This window comes from Monodelphis domestica, chromosome 2, assembly GCF_027887165.1.
Source record: "Monodelphis domestica isolate mMonDom1 chromosome 2, mMonDom1.pri, whole genome shotgun sequence".
Lineage (NCBI taxonomy): Eukaryota > Metazoa > Chordata > Mammalia > Didelphimorphia > Didelphidae > Monodelphis > Monodelphis domestica.
The window spans coordinates 206,110,866-206,128,872 of NC_077228.1; the positions used below are offsets into that span (position 1 = coordinate 206,110,866).

The 18,007-nt window shown below is 41.1% G+C and overlaps 1 protein-coding gene across 1 annotated transcript in view; it reads left to right on the plus strand.

Annotated features, from left to right (window-relative positions):
* The window catches only part of CRHR1 (corticotropin releasing hormone receptor 1), a 131,154-nt gene that overhangs the window by 40,748 nt on the left and 72,399 nt on the right, over positions 1–18,007 (plus strand). The window contains exon 2 of the mRNA XM_007482503.3: positions 14,271–14,355. Coding sequence (XP_007482565.1) covers positions 14,271–14,355 — 85 coding nt within the window. The remainder of the gene's footprint in view (positions 1–14,270; positions 14,356–18,007) is intronic.

The following is an 18,007-nucleotide window of genomic DNA, read 5'->3' on the forward strand; positions in this document are numbered from 1 at the left end:
AAATATCTGAGGTCACATTTTGAACTCAGGTCCTCTCATTCCAGGTCTGGTATTCTATCCACTAGCTGCCTCTAGTTTTATTTTTTGGAGCCTTTTTCTAAGAACTTTGTTCTCTTTATTAATTCTTTTCCCTTTCAAGCTATTCAGAAATTTTATTCTCTGATTCGTGGTCTATACTCTTATTTGTTTCTTAATTAATCACTCTGGGTTCCTCATAGAATTAAATCTTCCTTGATTCCTTCCTTCCCTGTGAGCTACCCGACTGAGCTCCCTCCTAGAACTAATTTCTCTGCTATTTCCTTTGTGGATCTTATCCTATCATCCTTTTCCTCCAATGTGCCTTTTTTTAAAAAAAGTAACAATTTGTAAGGGGTGTAACAATGATTAGAAACAATACCACTTAGTAATACTTATACTGCCTCAAATCATGGGACCAGTTCTACTCCCTATAGTCCACATGATTATTCTTTTTTCCTGATGGCCTTGCCATCTCATCTTGGCATCATGTTCCACATCCATTCTAGGTGACAAAAGTCCCTACTAATTCACACATTTCTTTCTTCTGGGTCAAGATGTTATGCATGGAGGTACATAAATAATGTGGTCAGCCAGTCAGTAAACATTTATTAAGTGCCTACTAAGTGCCAGGTCTGCACTAACCACTGGAGACTCAAAGAAAGCCCCAATTCTCAAGGAGCTCACAGTCTAATGGAGGAGATAATATGCAAACAACTATGTATAAACTATGTGTAGTAAATAAGGTTATTATATATAGACACACACACACACATATATATCAATCATGAATCAGAGAACAAAATTTCCATAGAACCTGAAAGGAAAAAGAATTAATAAAAAGAACAAAGTTCTTAGAAAAAATCTCCAAAGAAATGTACAGGTTACATTGGAAATAATCAGAAGAAGGAGGACACTAAAATTAAGAGGGCTCAACCAAAGCATCAAATTCCCCCCGATTTCAGTGCTACCTTCTTCAGTCATAAGCCTAACCTCTTCCCCTACAAAGAGCTTACCATAGGAATACTCTTCAACAGGACACACTTTTCTGTTGGATTGAGATTCCCTCCATTTCATTCTTCATGAATTCATTTCCTTCCTCCCTTTCTGCCTCTTTTCCCATTCTTTAGTAGCCTCTCTTCTTGCTAAGAGACTATGGGAATTGTTTTGTTGTTGTTCACCAAGGACTTGGTTAGGTTACACCTATGTGTCCTCTACTTCCTCACTCTCCTTCCCCCCCCCCCCATTTTTCTATTCTGAAACTCCATATCACAAAATATGCTGATTCCCCTGTGGTAGATTTGGGAGTATCAACAATGCTTCACACTGGATCTTCCACTTTTCTTTCCATTTCTGCTTCAAGTTTCCCTTACATTTGTGTCCTTGATGTTGAGTGTCAAATCAGCCTGGAGGATTGGAGGATTTAGGGTTGTCTGGCTTGGGTCCCTGCCCTGAATAGCTGCCTGTGGGAGGACAAGACTAACTCCAGGTGGGTTTCAGTCCCTTTCTCTTTTTCATGCCTGATGCAGCCTGACTACTATTTGTTTAAAGGTATAAATAGCCAGATCAGCTTGAACCATGTCATCAGAACTATTGAGTTCAAATGAAAATGTGCGCCTTTTTGTTTCATATTTAGAAGTTATCACCTTGAACATTACTATTGCTCATGAACTAAATTCTCTGATGTTTTTTCCCTGCTTCCCTTTGATTCCTTTTGCTCTCATCCTTTCCTTCTCCAGTTGGGCCAAATCAGTGTCTGGTGCTTTTTTGAATAGTAGGAGAAGGGCAGGGATGGTGCTATGGACTGAGTCTCTGCAACATTGGGAAACTAGTTCCAGGCCCCAGGTGAAAGAAAGAAAGCATGTTTTCAGTCCTCACCCAAACCCTACCACCTTCACATGCTTGGGCAGAGTTAATGTCGGCCACGTGGAGATGGATGTGTTGGCTGGTTCTGTGCACTGGAAGGATAGTTCCTTAGTAGATGCTAGGCACAAGCCTGGGGATTTTTGAGAGACTATGCCAGATATGTGGAGGCTGGTAGGGGATAAAGTGCTTTAAAGGATTAGAATTTTCAGATACTCTTTCATAAGGATTTCGCCTTCTGAAGATTCTCCTGCCTTCGCCATTTGGACTTAGCTAGAATTGCTTCCATATCTGGTGAATAATGCTTCATTTCTGAAGCTTGAGAGAATTTGTGGGACCTGAAGAAAGTGTCTAATCTGCCTCTTGTTCATCCTCAGATCTGGACGTCAGTCAATCTCTGTGTCTCTCTGTCTCTGTCTGTCTCTGTCTCTCTCTCTCTGTGTCTGTCTCTGTCTCTCTGTCTGTCTGTCTGTCTCTCTTTCTCTTAAAATTATTTAAATTTTGGAAATTTTCTTATGTGATTCTCCTTCTCTCCTCCAAATCACACTGGCAGGTTGAGTCTCCAGGGGGCATTACTACTCCTAGATTCTACAAGTCTGGACATCTACACTCGTAGCATTAGAGCTCATGAGCCTTAGATCTTCTCCTGCTCCTTAGATCAGACTCCTGCTTTGACTACGATGTATACAATCTCCTCCGGTACAGGTAGCTGTTTCAGAGAAATCCTTCTTCTAGACTCCCTCCTCTTCCCCATTCTGACCAGGTGAGGACTGATTCCCTCTCAAGTGTCTTCCTTGGCTGGCTCTCTTCTTTGCTGCCAATGGCCATACCTCCAGAGCTGTCCTCTAGAAATGCTTTTCAAAGGGCCATCAGAGCCAATAGCTAGATGCTCTGTATTTCCACCAACCTTGACTAAAGAACTTCTCCATACATTTTAAAGGGAAAATGGACATTTGTTTTGTACTTCCTTTGTAACTCATTGTCTCTCTTACTTATCCCTTGGTTTCCTTAATTCATCAACTAGGAAAGGGGAAACTCAATTGACTAGGGGCTTCTGAATGTTTCCCATGCCATATGTTTGGTCCTTTCTCTCATAATAACAAATTTCCACATAAATTTTCCAAAGTGATATGATCCAAAATGTCTCCCTTCCTCCATTCCCCCATCTGAGAGATGACAAGCAATTTGACTTGGGTTATACATGTATTACCACACAAAACATATTTCCATATTATTCATTTTTGTAAGAGTTATTCCCATTATATAAAGGAGGAAGTTGAGACCCAGAGAGGGAAATGTGATTTGCTAGTTTCTGACATCATCATCATCATCATCATCATTACTGACATTTATGTAGCATCTACTATGTGCCAGGTACAAAGATTATCTCATCAGTTCCTCATAACAACCCTGTGAGATAGATGCTATCATGTTACATATTTTTACAGGAGAGAAAACTGAGTAAATTCACATTGAATGACAATAAATAATGAAGGGGAGACAATTCTGCCCTCTATTTCTTAAACTCTTATTTTCTGTTTTGTATTAATTCTACGACAGAAGAGTGGCAAGGTCTAGGCAATAGGGGTTAAGTGACTTGCTTAGGGTCACACAACCAGAAAGTATATTAATTCTAAGACAAAAGATGGCAAGGACTGGGCAAAGGGGGTTAAGTGACTTGCCTAGGGTCATACATCTAGGAAGCATATTAATTCTAAGACAGAAGAGTAGCAATAACTAGGCAATAGGGGCTAAGTGACTTGCCTAGGTCTCAAACTGGGAAATGTCCAAGGGCACATTTGAACCCAGGTTCTCTATCCACTGTGCTGCCTCGTATCTGCCCTCTATTTGTCATGATCAAGGTGGATTGCCCTGACTGGTGATCTGGAGTCTCTCAGAACCCCAAAGCAAAGCAAGTCACTAGAAGGAGAGGACAACAACAGAAAAAGAGGCGAGAGCTAGAAATGGAGCTGAGCCAGCCTGGCCCTTAGCCCCGGCCCCTCCTCCTCTCCCCTTGGTTCTAATTAACCTTTGGGGGGAGGGGCTGGGCAGCCCTAGGTGTTCTCTCCCTGCCCTCCCCCTCACTCTGCCCTTTCAGACCAGCCCTGAAAGGTTAATTATCAAATCAGCCCATCCAACAAAATTTCTTTTCTGTGCCTTAAAGACCAAATCATGCTTTGGCAACGCGGTTATTTATGGTGTCTAATAAGCATTTTTCGGGAGTGATTAACCTTTCTGCCAAAGTCACGTTGGGAATCTCGAGCTCCAAGCTTGTTTGCTGTGCTTAAGGGACAGCCTGAGGGGAAAGTGGCAGGTGCAGAGCTCAGGCAGCTGCAGACCGTGAAAGCCTGGCGGGTTGGTGGTCTCAGCTCAGGGCTTCCCAACCCCCACCCCTCCCCCTCCCCCACCCCCGCCCCACCCAATGGCATCCTTCAGAGGATCTCAGGATTTCAGGCTCAAAGAGAGCTTAGATAGCATCTGGTCTAACCTGCCTTCATTTCACAGCTGGGGAACCCGAGACCCAGAGAGGTCAATTAATTTGCCCGCAGTCACCTAGGCTACACACAACAGAGCTGGGATTCGAAACCTAGTCTTTTGGGTCTCCATTCCGGTACTCCTCTTGCTAGTTGATGCTGACCTTTGCTTTATTCTCTTCTAGATTTTTAAATTTTATTATTTTCTGTCTAAAGACTGTTAAGACAGGCAAAAGTAAAGCAAATGAGGTTAAGTGACTTGTGTGGGGAAGTGTCTGAGGTTAAATTTGAACCCAGGGCCTCTCATCTTTAGGTCTGGTCTGGCTGCCTCTATCTTTCACCTTTTAAAGTGCAGGGACCTGTCCTCAGTTCCTTCTGTATCCCTTGACTCAGTATGTTCTGTACACAGTAGGTGCCCCATGAACCGTGGAACCTAAAGGCACCATAGTATCTTAGGAGGAAGGGGCTTGGAGAACTAAGACCCAAGTTCCAGTCCCAGCCCTGCCACCTGACCAGCTATTTGTCTCTGGAGACATCAGCCCCCTACTCTGTTCCTTGATTTCCTCATCTATAAAATGGGCATAAGCTTTTAACTACTTATAGTGCACGATGGTTGTGAGCACCAAGCAAAATAATGGATGTCAACAGCTGGCATTTCTTTATATAGCTCTAAGTGTGTAAAGCACTTTCCCTACATTATCTCATTGGTGTGTGGTAGGCACCATTTTGTTGTTGTTTTGTCTACTTAATCCCATCTGATTCTTTGTCACCCCACTCTGCGTTTTCTTGGCAAAGATCCTGGAGTGGTTTGCCATGTCCTTCTCCAACTCGTTTTATAGTTGAGGAAACTGAGGCAAATAGGGTGAAGTGACATGCCTGGGGTCACGCAACTAGGAAGTGTCTGAGGCTAGAATTGAACTCAGGAAGAGGAGTTTTCCTGAATCCAAGCCCAATACTCTATCCACAGTGCCACCTGCCCAAGAGACTGAAAAGGCTTTATTTTACACAGGTGAGATGCCAGGTAGTGGTACTGGTCTCTTGGAGTATGTGTCACCCTGAAAACCTCTGGAATCATGGCATCTAGACAGCCTACAAATGTCTAGCCCTAGACTCCATCTGGTTTACTCATGGTTTGGTTCTATCCTTAGAAGTTTGAAAAAAGGATAAGAGGATCCCCCAAAAAAATTGTGTGCAGGTGATACCATTTCAAAATGGAAACCTTCCCTTCTTCCTCTAAGAGGCTGTCTATTCTGTCCTTCATTTTTATCATGTGTCATTTCATTGATTACAGACTGTGAATTTTTCTGACCATAAAAATGTGCCTTTATAAAAATGAATATTAAAAGTTATCCTTGATTGTACCTGGCAAGTGTTACACTCAAGTTGGCCCCCTGTTTGTCTTAGTTAACCCTAGTCCTGGCTCTGGAAAAAGGATAAGAATTTGTACAAAGTCCTGGAAGTCTTCATTATATCTGGATATCCTATTTGCTATGGCTTCCCTGAAGGTATCTACCATTTTTTAATGTGTGGTAGGTGATGGGAGGTTGAGAATAGGTACTTGATATTAGGGAGGCAGACTCTGAGAAAGATCCTTCTCTTTGCTCAGAAGTCAAAGAATGAATCTTTTTCTGCCTCCATTTTTCATTTATTAAATGAGAATCAATAGTAGAGTTATTTCCTAGGGAGGAAAACCAGAGAGGCCGTGATTTTTAATTTCTTGTTAATAAAATAATCGTACAGTGGATAGAATTTGGGGCCTGGAGTCAAGAAGATTCATCTTCCTGAGTTCAAATTGAGCCTCAGAAACTTAATAGCTATGTGACTCTAGGCAAGTCACTTAACTCTGCTTGCCTCAGTTACTCATCTGTAAAATGAGCTGGAGAAGGAAATGGTGAACCACTCCAGGATCTTTGTCAAGAAAACCCCAAATGGGGTCACAAAGTGTCAGACACAACTGAAAAATGACTAAGCAACAACAACAACAAAATTTTAGAAATTCCTTAGGACAAGAGAATCTTATGGGTCTGCCTTAATATATAGTGCATAGGGATGATCAAAAAAAGAGGTGAACTGGTCCTTGTGTGGGAATAAAACAACAGGTGAATGGTTCAAGTGTTTTATGAGTATTGTCAAGTTCATAATAATAACAGTAGTAATAATCATAATAATCATAACTATTAATGATTAATAATAATAATGGCAGTAGCTGACATTTATGTAGGACCTACTATGTGCCCAGCACAGTGCTAAATACTCTATTATCTCATTCAATCTTCACAACAACCCTGCAAAATAGTTGCAATGATTAATCCCATTTTACAGATGAGGACACTGAGGTTGAAAAAAAGTTAAGTGACTTGTTCAGAGCCATACAGCTGGTAAATATCTGAGACTGGATTTGAACTCAAGTCTTCCTGCCTCTATACCCCAAACTCTATCCACTGTGTTACTAGCTGCCCCCAAACCAAAAGATGCCATCCTGTATCTAAGGCCATGAAAACAAAGGATAAAACAATCTTATTTTCTGGTTCTTGAAAATGAGTAGAGAACAGAGAATGTGAGTATAATGAGAGGAGGTCTGAGTCTGTCCAAAGAGATGTAAAAAATAATATGGTGGTATAGAAAAAGCATTAACTCGGATATCAGAGGACTTGAGTTCAAATCCTACCTGTTACTATCTTGAGCAAGTCACTTAACTTCCATAGACCTCAATTTCCTCATTTGTAAAATAAATCAGTTGGGCTTTTGAGATCACTTCCCTCTCTAGATGTAGGATCTATGATACATCATAAAAAGTTAGAGCTCAGTGGATAGTCAGGCCTGGACATGGGAAGTCCTGGGTTCAAATTTGACCTCACACACATCCTAGCTATGTGACCCTGGGCAAGTCCCTTAACCCCAATTGCCCTTTCACTTACTGCTTTTCTGTCTTAGAGTTGTTACCAAGACAAATAAGGTGGGATTTTTTTTAAAAGGACAAAAAATTGAAATTGCCAATGTTACTTATGAAATATCCTCCCTGTCTCCTGGAAAGTAGGGAATGTGCTGGCTTTTCTTTTTGTATTTTCAGTGCTTAGCACTTAATAAATGCTTTCTCCTTCATTTATCATAGACTCCTCCCAGGATCAAATGTCTCTGCATTGTTTTTTTCTAATTCTGTTTCCTCCTTGGGAAGAAGTTACTCCAGCCCCTTTTCCTGGTTCTTTACTTAAATATTCAGACCACAAGTTACTGGTTCCATAGCTGAGGTTGCCTCAGTACAGTATGTATGAAGTGCCTTAGAACGATTTCTTCAGATCCTGTTTCAGTAATAGAATTAGAAGGTACAAAGTCTAGTCAGAACATTTGACCAGCCAATTAAACCAACAAGAAACCATTTGACCATTTTTATTACTTTTCTTGAGAGAGGAACAAAAATTAAAAGTGGAAATTTAAGGTAAAAGGAGCTCTAGATTAATGTTTCCCATGCATGGTGCATTACACCTAGTAGGGACTTTCTTTTCAGTCTTCTTTACAAGTTCATCATCCCTACTCTGCCCCCCAAACGTTCGGGTATCCCAGGGCTCTGCTCAGGCCTTTTTCTTTTCTTTCTATTTAAAAAAAATCATTTTATTTTTTTGCTACATTTTAAGTTCCAAACTATCTCCCTCCTTCTCTCCCCATCCTGCACTAGAGAAGGTTACCATTTAACAAAGATATATGCACACACGTATGGGGAGGGGGAGAAAAGGAGGGAAGGAGAGAGGGAGGAGAGAAATCGAGACAAAGACAGAGAGAGACAGAGAGACATGGGAGAGAGAGAAAAAGAGAGGGAGAGAGGGAAAGAACAAGAGAGAGGAGAGAGAAAGAGATAGAGTGAGAGAGACAGAGAAGAAGGGAGAGAGGGAGGGGGAGAGAGACAGGTAGAGAAGAAAGGCAGAGAAGAGAGAAAGAAATAGGGAGACAGAGAGACCATACAAAATATATTAAAAATATATATAATTATATACATATATAATTATATATATTATATTGTGTATATAAAATATGTTTATATGTATACATATATTTATGTATATGTATGTAAAACTATATCACCCATGCTTCTATTTATCCTTCTCTCACCCTAGTTCATGGGCTCATCACCTATTACCTGGACCATTTTTTAAAAGTGTATTTATTTAATTAATTTAGAATATTTTTTTCATGGTTGCAAGATTCATGTTCTTTCCCTCCCCTCTCCCCAATCCCCCTTCCATAGCTGGTGTGCAATTCCACTGGGTTTTACAAGTGTCATTGATCCAGACCTATTTCCATATTATTAATATTTGCACTAGGGTGATCATTTAGAGTCTACATCCCCAATCATGACTCACTTGGATCATTTTAACAGCTCCTTAATTCATCTCTCTGCTTCATCCTCCACCCAGAGGCCAAAGTGATATTTCTAGAGTTCAGGTCAGATCACAGAGCTCCCTTGAACAAAAAGCTCCCATGGCTCCCTCTTGAATAAGATAAAATAAAAACTCCTCAGTTGGCATTCAAAGCTTCAACCTACCATTCCAGACACATGTCTTTCATACACTTTACAATCCAATCAGATTGCCTTTGTAGCTTTCCTCATACAGAAGGTGGACATTCAGTTATCTTTCAAATAGTATTACTGTTGCTGTATACAATGTTGTCTTGGTTCTGCTCGTTTTGTTCTTCATTTCTTACAAGTCTTTACATAGCTGTTTTTTTTCCCTAAAGTCAATCTACTCATCATTTATTACAGCACAGTAGTTTTCCATTACATTCATACACCATAAATTGTTCAGCCATTCCTTGATGGATGGCCATCACCTCAATGTCTAATTCTTTGCCACCACAAAAAAGAGCTACTATAAATATTTTGGAACATATATAGGTTCTTTTCCCTTTCCCCCTTTTTCACTTTAGATAACAGACCTAATAGTGGTTTTGCTTGATCAAAAGGTATACACGGGTTTATAACTCTTTGGGCATAATTCCCAATTGCTTTTCAAAGTGGCTGGATTAGTTCACAGTTCCACCAACAGTGTTATCAGTGTCCTCTTTTTTCTCTTTACATATCCTCTGCTGATCTCATTAGTTTCTACAAGTTTAGTTATCATATCTACCCATATTACTCCCAGATCTAAATAACTATTCTAATCTCTCTCTTGAGCTCTAATCCCATACCCCCAACTGCCTGTTGACAGTTCCAACTGGATGTCCCAAAGGCAAACTTAACAACTTTAAAACAGAATTTATTACCTTTTTCCTAAGAGCTATCTCTCTTCCCAACCTTCCTATTTTGTGTTGAGAACACCAGCATCCTTCCAATCACCCTGGTTTGTGACTCCAGAGTCATTCCTGACTCTTCATTCTCCCTCAACTCCCATATCCAATCAACTGCCCAATCTGGCTATTGCATCCTTCACAGCAGCTCTCACACCCCATACCCATTAGCATCTCTTAAATCCATTCTCATCTCCCCAATGACAGGGTCACCACCCTAGTTCATGGGCTCATCACCTCTCACCTGGACCATTTTAACAGCTCCTTAATTCATCTCTCTGCTTCATCCTCCACCCAGAAGCCAAAGTGATATTTCTAGAGTTCAGGTCAGATCACAGAGCTCCCTTGTACAAAAAGCTCTAAAGGCTCCCTCTTGAATAAGATAAAATAAAAACTCCTCAGTTGGCATTCAAAGCTTCAGCCTGCCATTCCAGACACACACTTTCCTTTCATTCACTTTACAATCCAATCAGATTGCCTTTGTAGCTTTCCTCACACCGATTTTACATTTCCCCCTTCCATGACTTTGAATGGGCTGTCCCTCCTGCCTGCTATGCACAGATCCCTCTCCTCTACTTCTTAGCATCCCTGGATGCAGCTAAAGCACCAGTATACAAAATCATCCCTAATCTCCCCCAGCTGCTAGTGATCCCCACAACAAATTACTCTGAGTGCAGTTTTTACATTTAAAAAGGCATTCATACAGTACCTTCTATGTCCCAGCCACTGCTAAGCACTTTACAAAATTATCTCATTTGATTCTCGCAACAATGCTGCAAGGTAGCTAGCTGTTGCTTTCATTCCCATATTATAGTTGAGGAAATCAAGGCTGCAAAGGTTAAGTGACTAACCCAGAAATCGCACCAGTAAGATATGTCTGATTAAACTCAAGTCTTCCTGTCTCCAGACCCAATACTCCCTCCACCATGTCATCCAGCTACCTATATATCTATGTTACAAAAAGATTTTATTCCAGTCCTAGTGGGGCTAAGCCATTGGCTTTCCTTGTTCTCCCCTAAGGAGCATCTCAGCTCAGGATCCACCTGTGTGCAGATGGTGTTCACACCTGGGAGTAGGATTAAGGAACTATCCAGAAGATTTCCATATCACACCAAAATGGTAAATCCTTTCAATATTGAGCCTTTATCCAGACCATTATCACTCAATGGGGGTGAGCTCTTCAGAAGGTCGATATTTATCTCCTGTTGAGATATATGTATATATCTATATCTATATTTATATACATATATCTCAACAGGAGATAAATAGAGATTTTATATATAGATATAGATATATACACATTTATACATAATGGTTGTTGTTTAGTCATTTTCAATTGTGTCTAACTCGTTGTGACCCCATTTGGGGTTTTCTTGGCAGGGATGCTGGAGTAGTTTGCCATTTCTTTTCCAGTTTGTTTTACAGATGAGGAAACTGAGGTCAACAGAGTAGAGTGACTTACAGTTAGTGTCTGAGGCCAGAATTGTACTCAGGTTTTTCTAACTCTGGGACTTGGCTCTATCCACTGTGCCAGACACAATGTTACCTTTTGGCTAAAATGTCAACTCCTTGAGGGCAAAACTGTTTCATTTGTGTCTGTATCCCCATCACCCAACATAATGTCTGGCACACAGTAGACACTTAATACAGGTTTGCTTGCTTGTTGAACTTAATTGAAATTAAATTGAGGATGGCTAGGTATTTCATTCTGGTATTGTTCCTAGAATTCATAATGTCCCCTGACCTGACCCACACAGCTATCTCAGCATCCTTGATGGACACATCTCCCCCTAACATGGTGCAACAAGCTAGGGCTTCTCCATGCCCTTTATTTACCCCAGGGACTCAGCAACAGCCAGGGTAGTGAGGGGATCTCTAGGAGCTGGATGGCACAACTATTTCCTGGCAGGCAGGCAGCACAGACCCAGCTCCCCAACACTATTTATCACCAATGAGCAGGGTGGGCATGTGTGAGCACACAGGGAAGTGCCAAATTAAAGAGAGAGACTTTGAGCAGTGGCACTGCAGCTGAGAAGGGGCAGGGCTGAGCTGTAATGAGTCTCTAATATTAGCAGAAGGAATTCAGTTCTGCCTGCCTGGTTGGGTGGAGCTGCTGTGCTCTTCAAGGAGGGAATCCCAGGGGGACTGACTCTTTAGGGAAAGACTTCCTTTCCCCAGTGGATCTGCTTTGAGAGAGGATATAGTTGGGAAGGGGGGAAGCCAGTGCTGTAAAGTGACAGAATTTCAGACATGAAAACACAGGGTAAGGCTGTCAAAATCCCTCCCCCTGAAAATGAGTGGGGAGAAGGAAATGTGAGCATAATGAGAGGAGACGTGGTTATATCCAGAGAGATAAAAACAAACAAAAAAAATTCTAGCTGTAGAAAGATCATTGCTGGTCCTGATAGAAGACAAATATAGTTTCAAACCCAGCCCTTGATATTTATTTGCTAGATGGCCTTGGGAAGTCAGTGAATTTCCTGGGCCTCAGTTTCCTCATTTGTAAAATAAGCAAATTGGACTTGTTAGCTATCTATTTCTAGATATTAACACAGTGTGCACATATGTGAGTCCAGAGCTGAGAGGGATCCTTAGAACAAGGAAGGTAAATGAGCCTAGGTGCAAATGGTGAAAAGCTATAGAAAGTCAGAAGAGGAAAGAACTCCAAAGGCCATATGGCCTCATTTTGGAATAAGAAACTAAGGCCCAGAGAGGAGATAAACTTTGCCCAATTTCACAGCTAATTAATAGCAGAGTCAGAATGAAGAAATTACTTTGGTCTTTTGACTTAGATGAGATTGGGTCTGAAATTCAATTTAATAAACATGATTCCTCTGAAAAGTGGGATTTAATGGGTGTTTTAGCATCATGATTTAGTCTTAAGTCTCAGAAGAGAAATGGAGAGAAAATATTCCTAGTTATTCCTGCTAGGAATAGTTCACATTTATAGACAGAGACTACAAGCTACAAAGCACCTTTCTCTCAGCACACTGAAGCAGACAGTATGGATATGAACTCCATTTTACAGATCAGAAAACTAGGGCTCAGAGGTGAAATTATCTGCCCCATGTCACACCTGGATTCGTTAAGGCTTTCTGCCTCCAAGTCCAGGGCTCTTTCCACTGTTCCATATCCCTTCCCACCCACAAGAAAAATCTCTGTGTTCTAGCTCTCCCCATTTGGCAGTAGCATCCTGCCCCACCCCAGCACCCCCTATCAGAACAGAAGCCAGGTTTTGATGGAAGAACAAAAAATACTGAAGGGAAAAAAAGAGGAAAAGGAAAAGAAACAGGGAAGGTTTTGGTGCAGCTAGATGATACAGTAAATAGAAAGGAAAGGAAACAAATATTTATTAAGTACCTACTTTGTGCCAGACACTGAGCTAAATACATCACAAACATTATCTTATCTGAATAATCTTGGGATGGGGGTGATAAATAATGATATTAATAAAATAGCTCTGGGAGGTGGTAGAATACAATGCCAGACTTGGAATCAGAAAGGCCTGAATTAAAATCCTGCCTCAAATACTTACTAGCTGTGTGACCTAGACAAGCTACTTAATATCTGTTTGTCTCAGTTTCCTCATTTGTAAAAATGGAGATGATAATAGTACCTGCTTCATAGAATCACCATGAGAATCAATTGAGAAAATATACAAAATGGGTCTTATAAACTTTAAAGTATTTTGTAAAGACTGGTTATTACTATTATTATTATCAGATTCAGGATTTGAATCCAGTCCCTCTAACTAGAAATAATTCCTTTTCACTCCACACTCCACAAGATCTCTAAACTTCCTTTCTCAGCAAGTTTGGCTTTCTCTGTTCCTTCCCAGAGCAGCTAGAAGGTGCAATGGATAGAGCCCATGACCTGTATTCGGGAAGACTCCTCTTCATAAATTCAAAGCTGGCCTCAGATGTTTACTAGCAATGTCTTAAGTCACTTAATCCTGTTTGCCTCAATTCTTCATCTGTCAAAGGATCTAGACAAGGAAATGACAAACCACTCCAGTATCTTTGCCAAGAAAACCCCAAATGGGGTCATGAAGAATCAAACACAACAGAAATGACTGAACAACAACAGAAGCTCTATCTCAAGCCGAGCCTTAAGTTAACACGTAGTTGTCAGTTTTTGGAAGAACCAAATATGTCCATTAGAGGTGCTATAGGACCAAAAGGAAAGGGAAGTCTAGGGCTGTGCTTTCTTCTCATTGCAGGATATTTACTTTCCTTACCATTCATGGGAATTTCATGCCCAAGTAGCTGCTAGACTTTGGGGGGGGGGGCGGAGCTTTCTCCAATGGAGGGAGGATAGCTAACTTTTCCCACTCGATAAGGTGTGACATTTTGGCTTGGGTACATAGACCTTAAATGTGTCCTATAGTGGAGGGAGTCCTGATTTTGGAATCAGAAGACTAGGTTCAAATCCCAGTTCTGCTGCCTACTGTCTGTGTGAACTTGGGTAAATCACTTCTCCTAAAATGTTTCCTCATCTATAAAATGGAAGTGTTGGACTAGATGACCTCTGATGTTCCTTCTAGTTTTAAATCCAATGAGGTCCTAATCTTGTCCAGAGTGGGATCCCTGAGAACAGTGGAGTGTCCTAACTGTTTCTTTCTTCCCATGACTCTTACAGATCCTTCTTCTGTGGCTCACACCAGTCTCAGCTTCGCTCCAGGATCAGTACTGTGAGAGCCTCTCCTTAGTCAACAACATCACTGGTGAGTACCCCCAAAGTTCATCTTCTTCCCTTTTTCCCAAGTGCTTTCTAACCAGCATGCATAAGAGTTGGAGAAGTAGTAACATAAAAACCTTTTCCATCAAGCTTCCATTTCCTAAGGAGATGCCCTGCTTCTAGTTCCTTTTCATACACTTGTTCAGTCATTTCAGTCTTATGTGACTCTATGTGATCCCACTGGAGATTTCTTAGCATTGTTTGCCATTTGCTTCTTCAGCTTATTTTACAGGTGAGGAAACTGAGTCAAATTAGGTTAAGTGACTTGCCCATAGCTACACAACCAATAAGTGTCTGAGGCCATATTCGAACTCAAGAAGATTCTGACACTCTATCCACTGTGCCACCTGGTTGCCCATACAGATCTGCTAGAAAAGTCTTCCTTCTGTGTCATTTTCATCATGTCCCTCCATGTCCTCAAGAACTCCAGTATTATTCCTTGTTATTTAATGTACCAATTCAATTTCATAAGTCCTTATAATTCTCTAAGTTCATGTTTTCTTTTTGCCCATACTCATTCAGTACCCCATCCTAACAACTAACAGGAACAGGCCTTAGAGAAACCTTTCACTTCCCCAACCCAACCCCAATCTGGATGCTGACTTCTTCCTTCACTAAATCACCAAGGGTAACCCAAAGCTGTCCCACTTCATTCTCACCCTTACGACCATTACTCCCTTCCCAACACTCATTGACCAAAAACTGCCTGCCTTGTCATTGCTAACCAAAGTCCATGGGACCTTACCATAAAACTACTTCTCCTGCTGGACCCTAAAGTTATACTTGGCCTTTCTACCTGCCATGAAACTGAACCCGCTTTGATGTGTTGTTTCCCCTAATTATAGTATGATCTCCTCAAGATCAAGAATTATCTCATTTTTCTATTTCTATGCCCTGCATTTGTTACCCTATTTGGTACAAAATAAGTGCCTAGTGAATACTTTCCTTTTCCATTCTATGAAAACTATGTTCAAAATGGTACCGATTTCCAAATTAAAGTGACTTACCCAAGGTCACACAGAAGAGCTTAATTTTGATTGCCCAACCCCAAACAAGGATGACCAACAGTGGGCAGTGGGGTTTTGTATCAGAGAGAAGAAATATAGAGATGCCCCATCTATAGACAGAAAGAAGGAGGGTGGGGGACCAGTAGAGGCATAAAGAAATGGCGACAAATAAGTCTCCCCTGCACCCTGCATCTTGAGCCATTTGCTTAAGCTCTAGCTAATTATTTAATAAAATTTTGTTGTATGTCTACACAATGGGTACTGGCCCCATCATAATGAGAGAGAGACAGAAGAAAGAAGGCCCAGAATTTGACCTCAGTCTGACGGGGGAGGGGAAGACAAGGTGGGAAGGGAAAAGAAGAAGATATGTACCTGAAACAGCTTAGACATAATGGAGATTATACTCTGAAGGTAATCTCTATAAGGGGCTTTTACTTTCATAACAATTAGTTCCAAGTGCCCGTCAATAAATACAAAACCCCTTCCTTTTAATCAAAGAGATGAGTCCTATATAGGGATAGAATAAGGGAGTTCTTAGAATAGGCATGGAAATGATCTCAGAAGATTTCCTCATATAATTTATATTCGATCCTTCCAAGAATCTTGTGAGATCAATAGTATGAGTATCATTACCTTTTTTACAGATGAGAAAAGTGGGCTCAGAAAAACTAAGTTATTGGTAATTCATTTCACCAGGCCAGGGAAGATGGAATAATATAGGCAAAAATCTGGAGGCATGACCTACTAAGTTGTGCACATAAAACTGGACAAGCAGAGGTCCATGATTGGACAAGTGGCTTCAAAAGGAAGAGATGGATCTAGAAAATCATCAGGAGCTCAGCTGATATGTGAGGAATTTGGACTAGATAATCAAGTCACAGGGAGCTGCTGGGGTTCTTGAGTCAAGGAGAGGCATGACAAGAATGGCTCTGGAAGAAGATTAGTGTGGCAGGCATGTATGAAAAGGAACTGGAAGCAAAGAGTCCCTCTAGGAAATGGGGGCTTCCTAACAGGAATGGCCCTGGTGACCCATGACAGAAGGAATGGTTGGTCAGGCTTCATTAACTCATTTGTTCTGCTCCCTAAAGAGGTCTGTTCTATAGCTTACTGCTGAAGGTGTCATCTGTCCTTGGAGGTAGTGATAAATGGCATTCATTCCCCTGTGATTTATATTCCCTACTCCCTCTTCCTTACCTTGCCCCCACCACTGCCACCCTCCCTCAATCCAAATCTGACTTTATGGTGTGCTGATCAATCACCCTCTGCAGAAGCCTCTGATCAAGTGCCATTTTTCTTCCTTCCTGGACCTACTCAGACCAATGGGCACTGGGAGAGACAGATGGAGAGAGTGGGGAGCAGAGAAGGACATTGACAGATGGATGGTCAGTCTGGCTGCCCGGTGACACTAAGACTGGTTTTCTGTGGGGAGTCCCCATCCTCTTTTCTCATGGCATATTCCAGAACCATGGAGAGCACCACTGGGACAGGCTGGATTTTTGAGCTCATCTGTCCATCTGGCACAGTCCAGATAGGTCACAAAATTATAAAGTCATGTAATTTTAGAGTAATGGCATCAAAACCATAGTGTATTATGTAAGTTCACATTTGCCTAGTGCTGTAAGGTTTACAAAGCATTTTATGTCCCTCTTTTCATTTGATCTTCACAGCATCTGTGAGGTAGATGCTATTAGTATTCCAATTTTACAGAGAAAGAAGTTGACATGCCCAGGGTCACACAGGCATGAAATATTGTGTGGCAAAGAAAACCCATTATTTATCATTTAAAATACAATCAAGTAAAAAGCTTTATTCCATGCATTGTTAAAAAGCAAAGGAGAGAAAATATAGCTGGTACATGGAGAAGTATGTTTCTCTGGGCCAAGTGGGCTTCTAAATAGGGACTATCTTCCACTGATACTTATGGAATACAGAAAGGCATATATAATCATGCTGCATTTACAACTAGTCAGCCACTGGCCTTGGGGACAGTTGGGGACAGTGCTTCAGGGGAAGGAAAGGAGATTCTAATTTGCTATTCTGTTGTTGGCCTCAAGGGTCCAAGACAGAGTGTACTCTGTTTTGTTCATCCTTGCATACAAACTGAGGTAAAGGAAGGCAAAATATAGGGGTTAGACATGGCTTTCTGCTTAACATTGAAAAGAAGGCTTAATTTAAGGGAAAATTACTCATGTCAAGAAAGGGGAAACTATAGTGCCCCTTTCTCTTTGCCAGATGAGAATGAGAGGCAAGATTTGAACTCAAATTTACTGACTCAAAATCACACTGATCTACCCACTACTCCACACTTCCTCTGCAAATTAGCACCTACCATAGACTTATGGAATCATTGAATTGGGAAGGGACCTTGGGAGGTCATTGGATCCATTTCCCTGTCTTCAGTCAACTGAATTGTTTAAATTAATCAGATCCAGTTATGTTAACTGTAGGACATATATATGCAGAGGACCCAGTTTGTCCTTAATGAGATGATAAGCTTGTCAATGAAGGGAAAGAAGGACACTCTGGCCAATTCATGAGACAATTCTTAGCCCCAAGAGTAGTAGTGGTTGAAATGGTTTCTAGAGTAACCAGTAGTTCAATTTGATCACCAAAGAATGGTGAAAAATATAT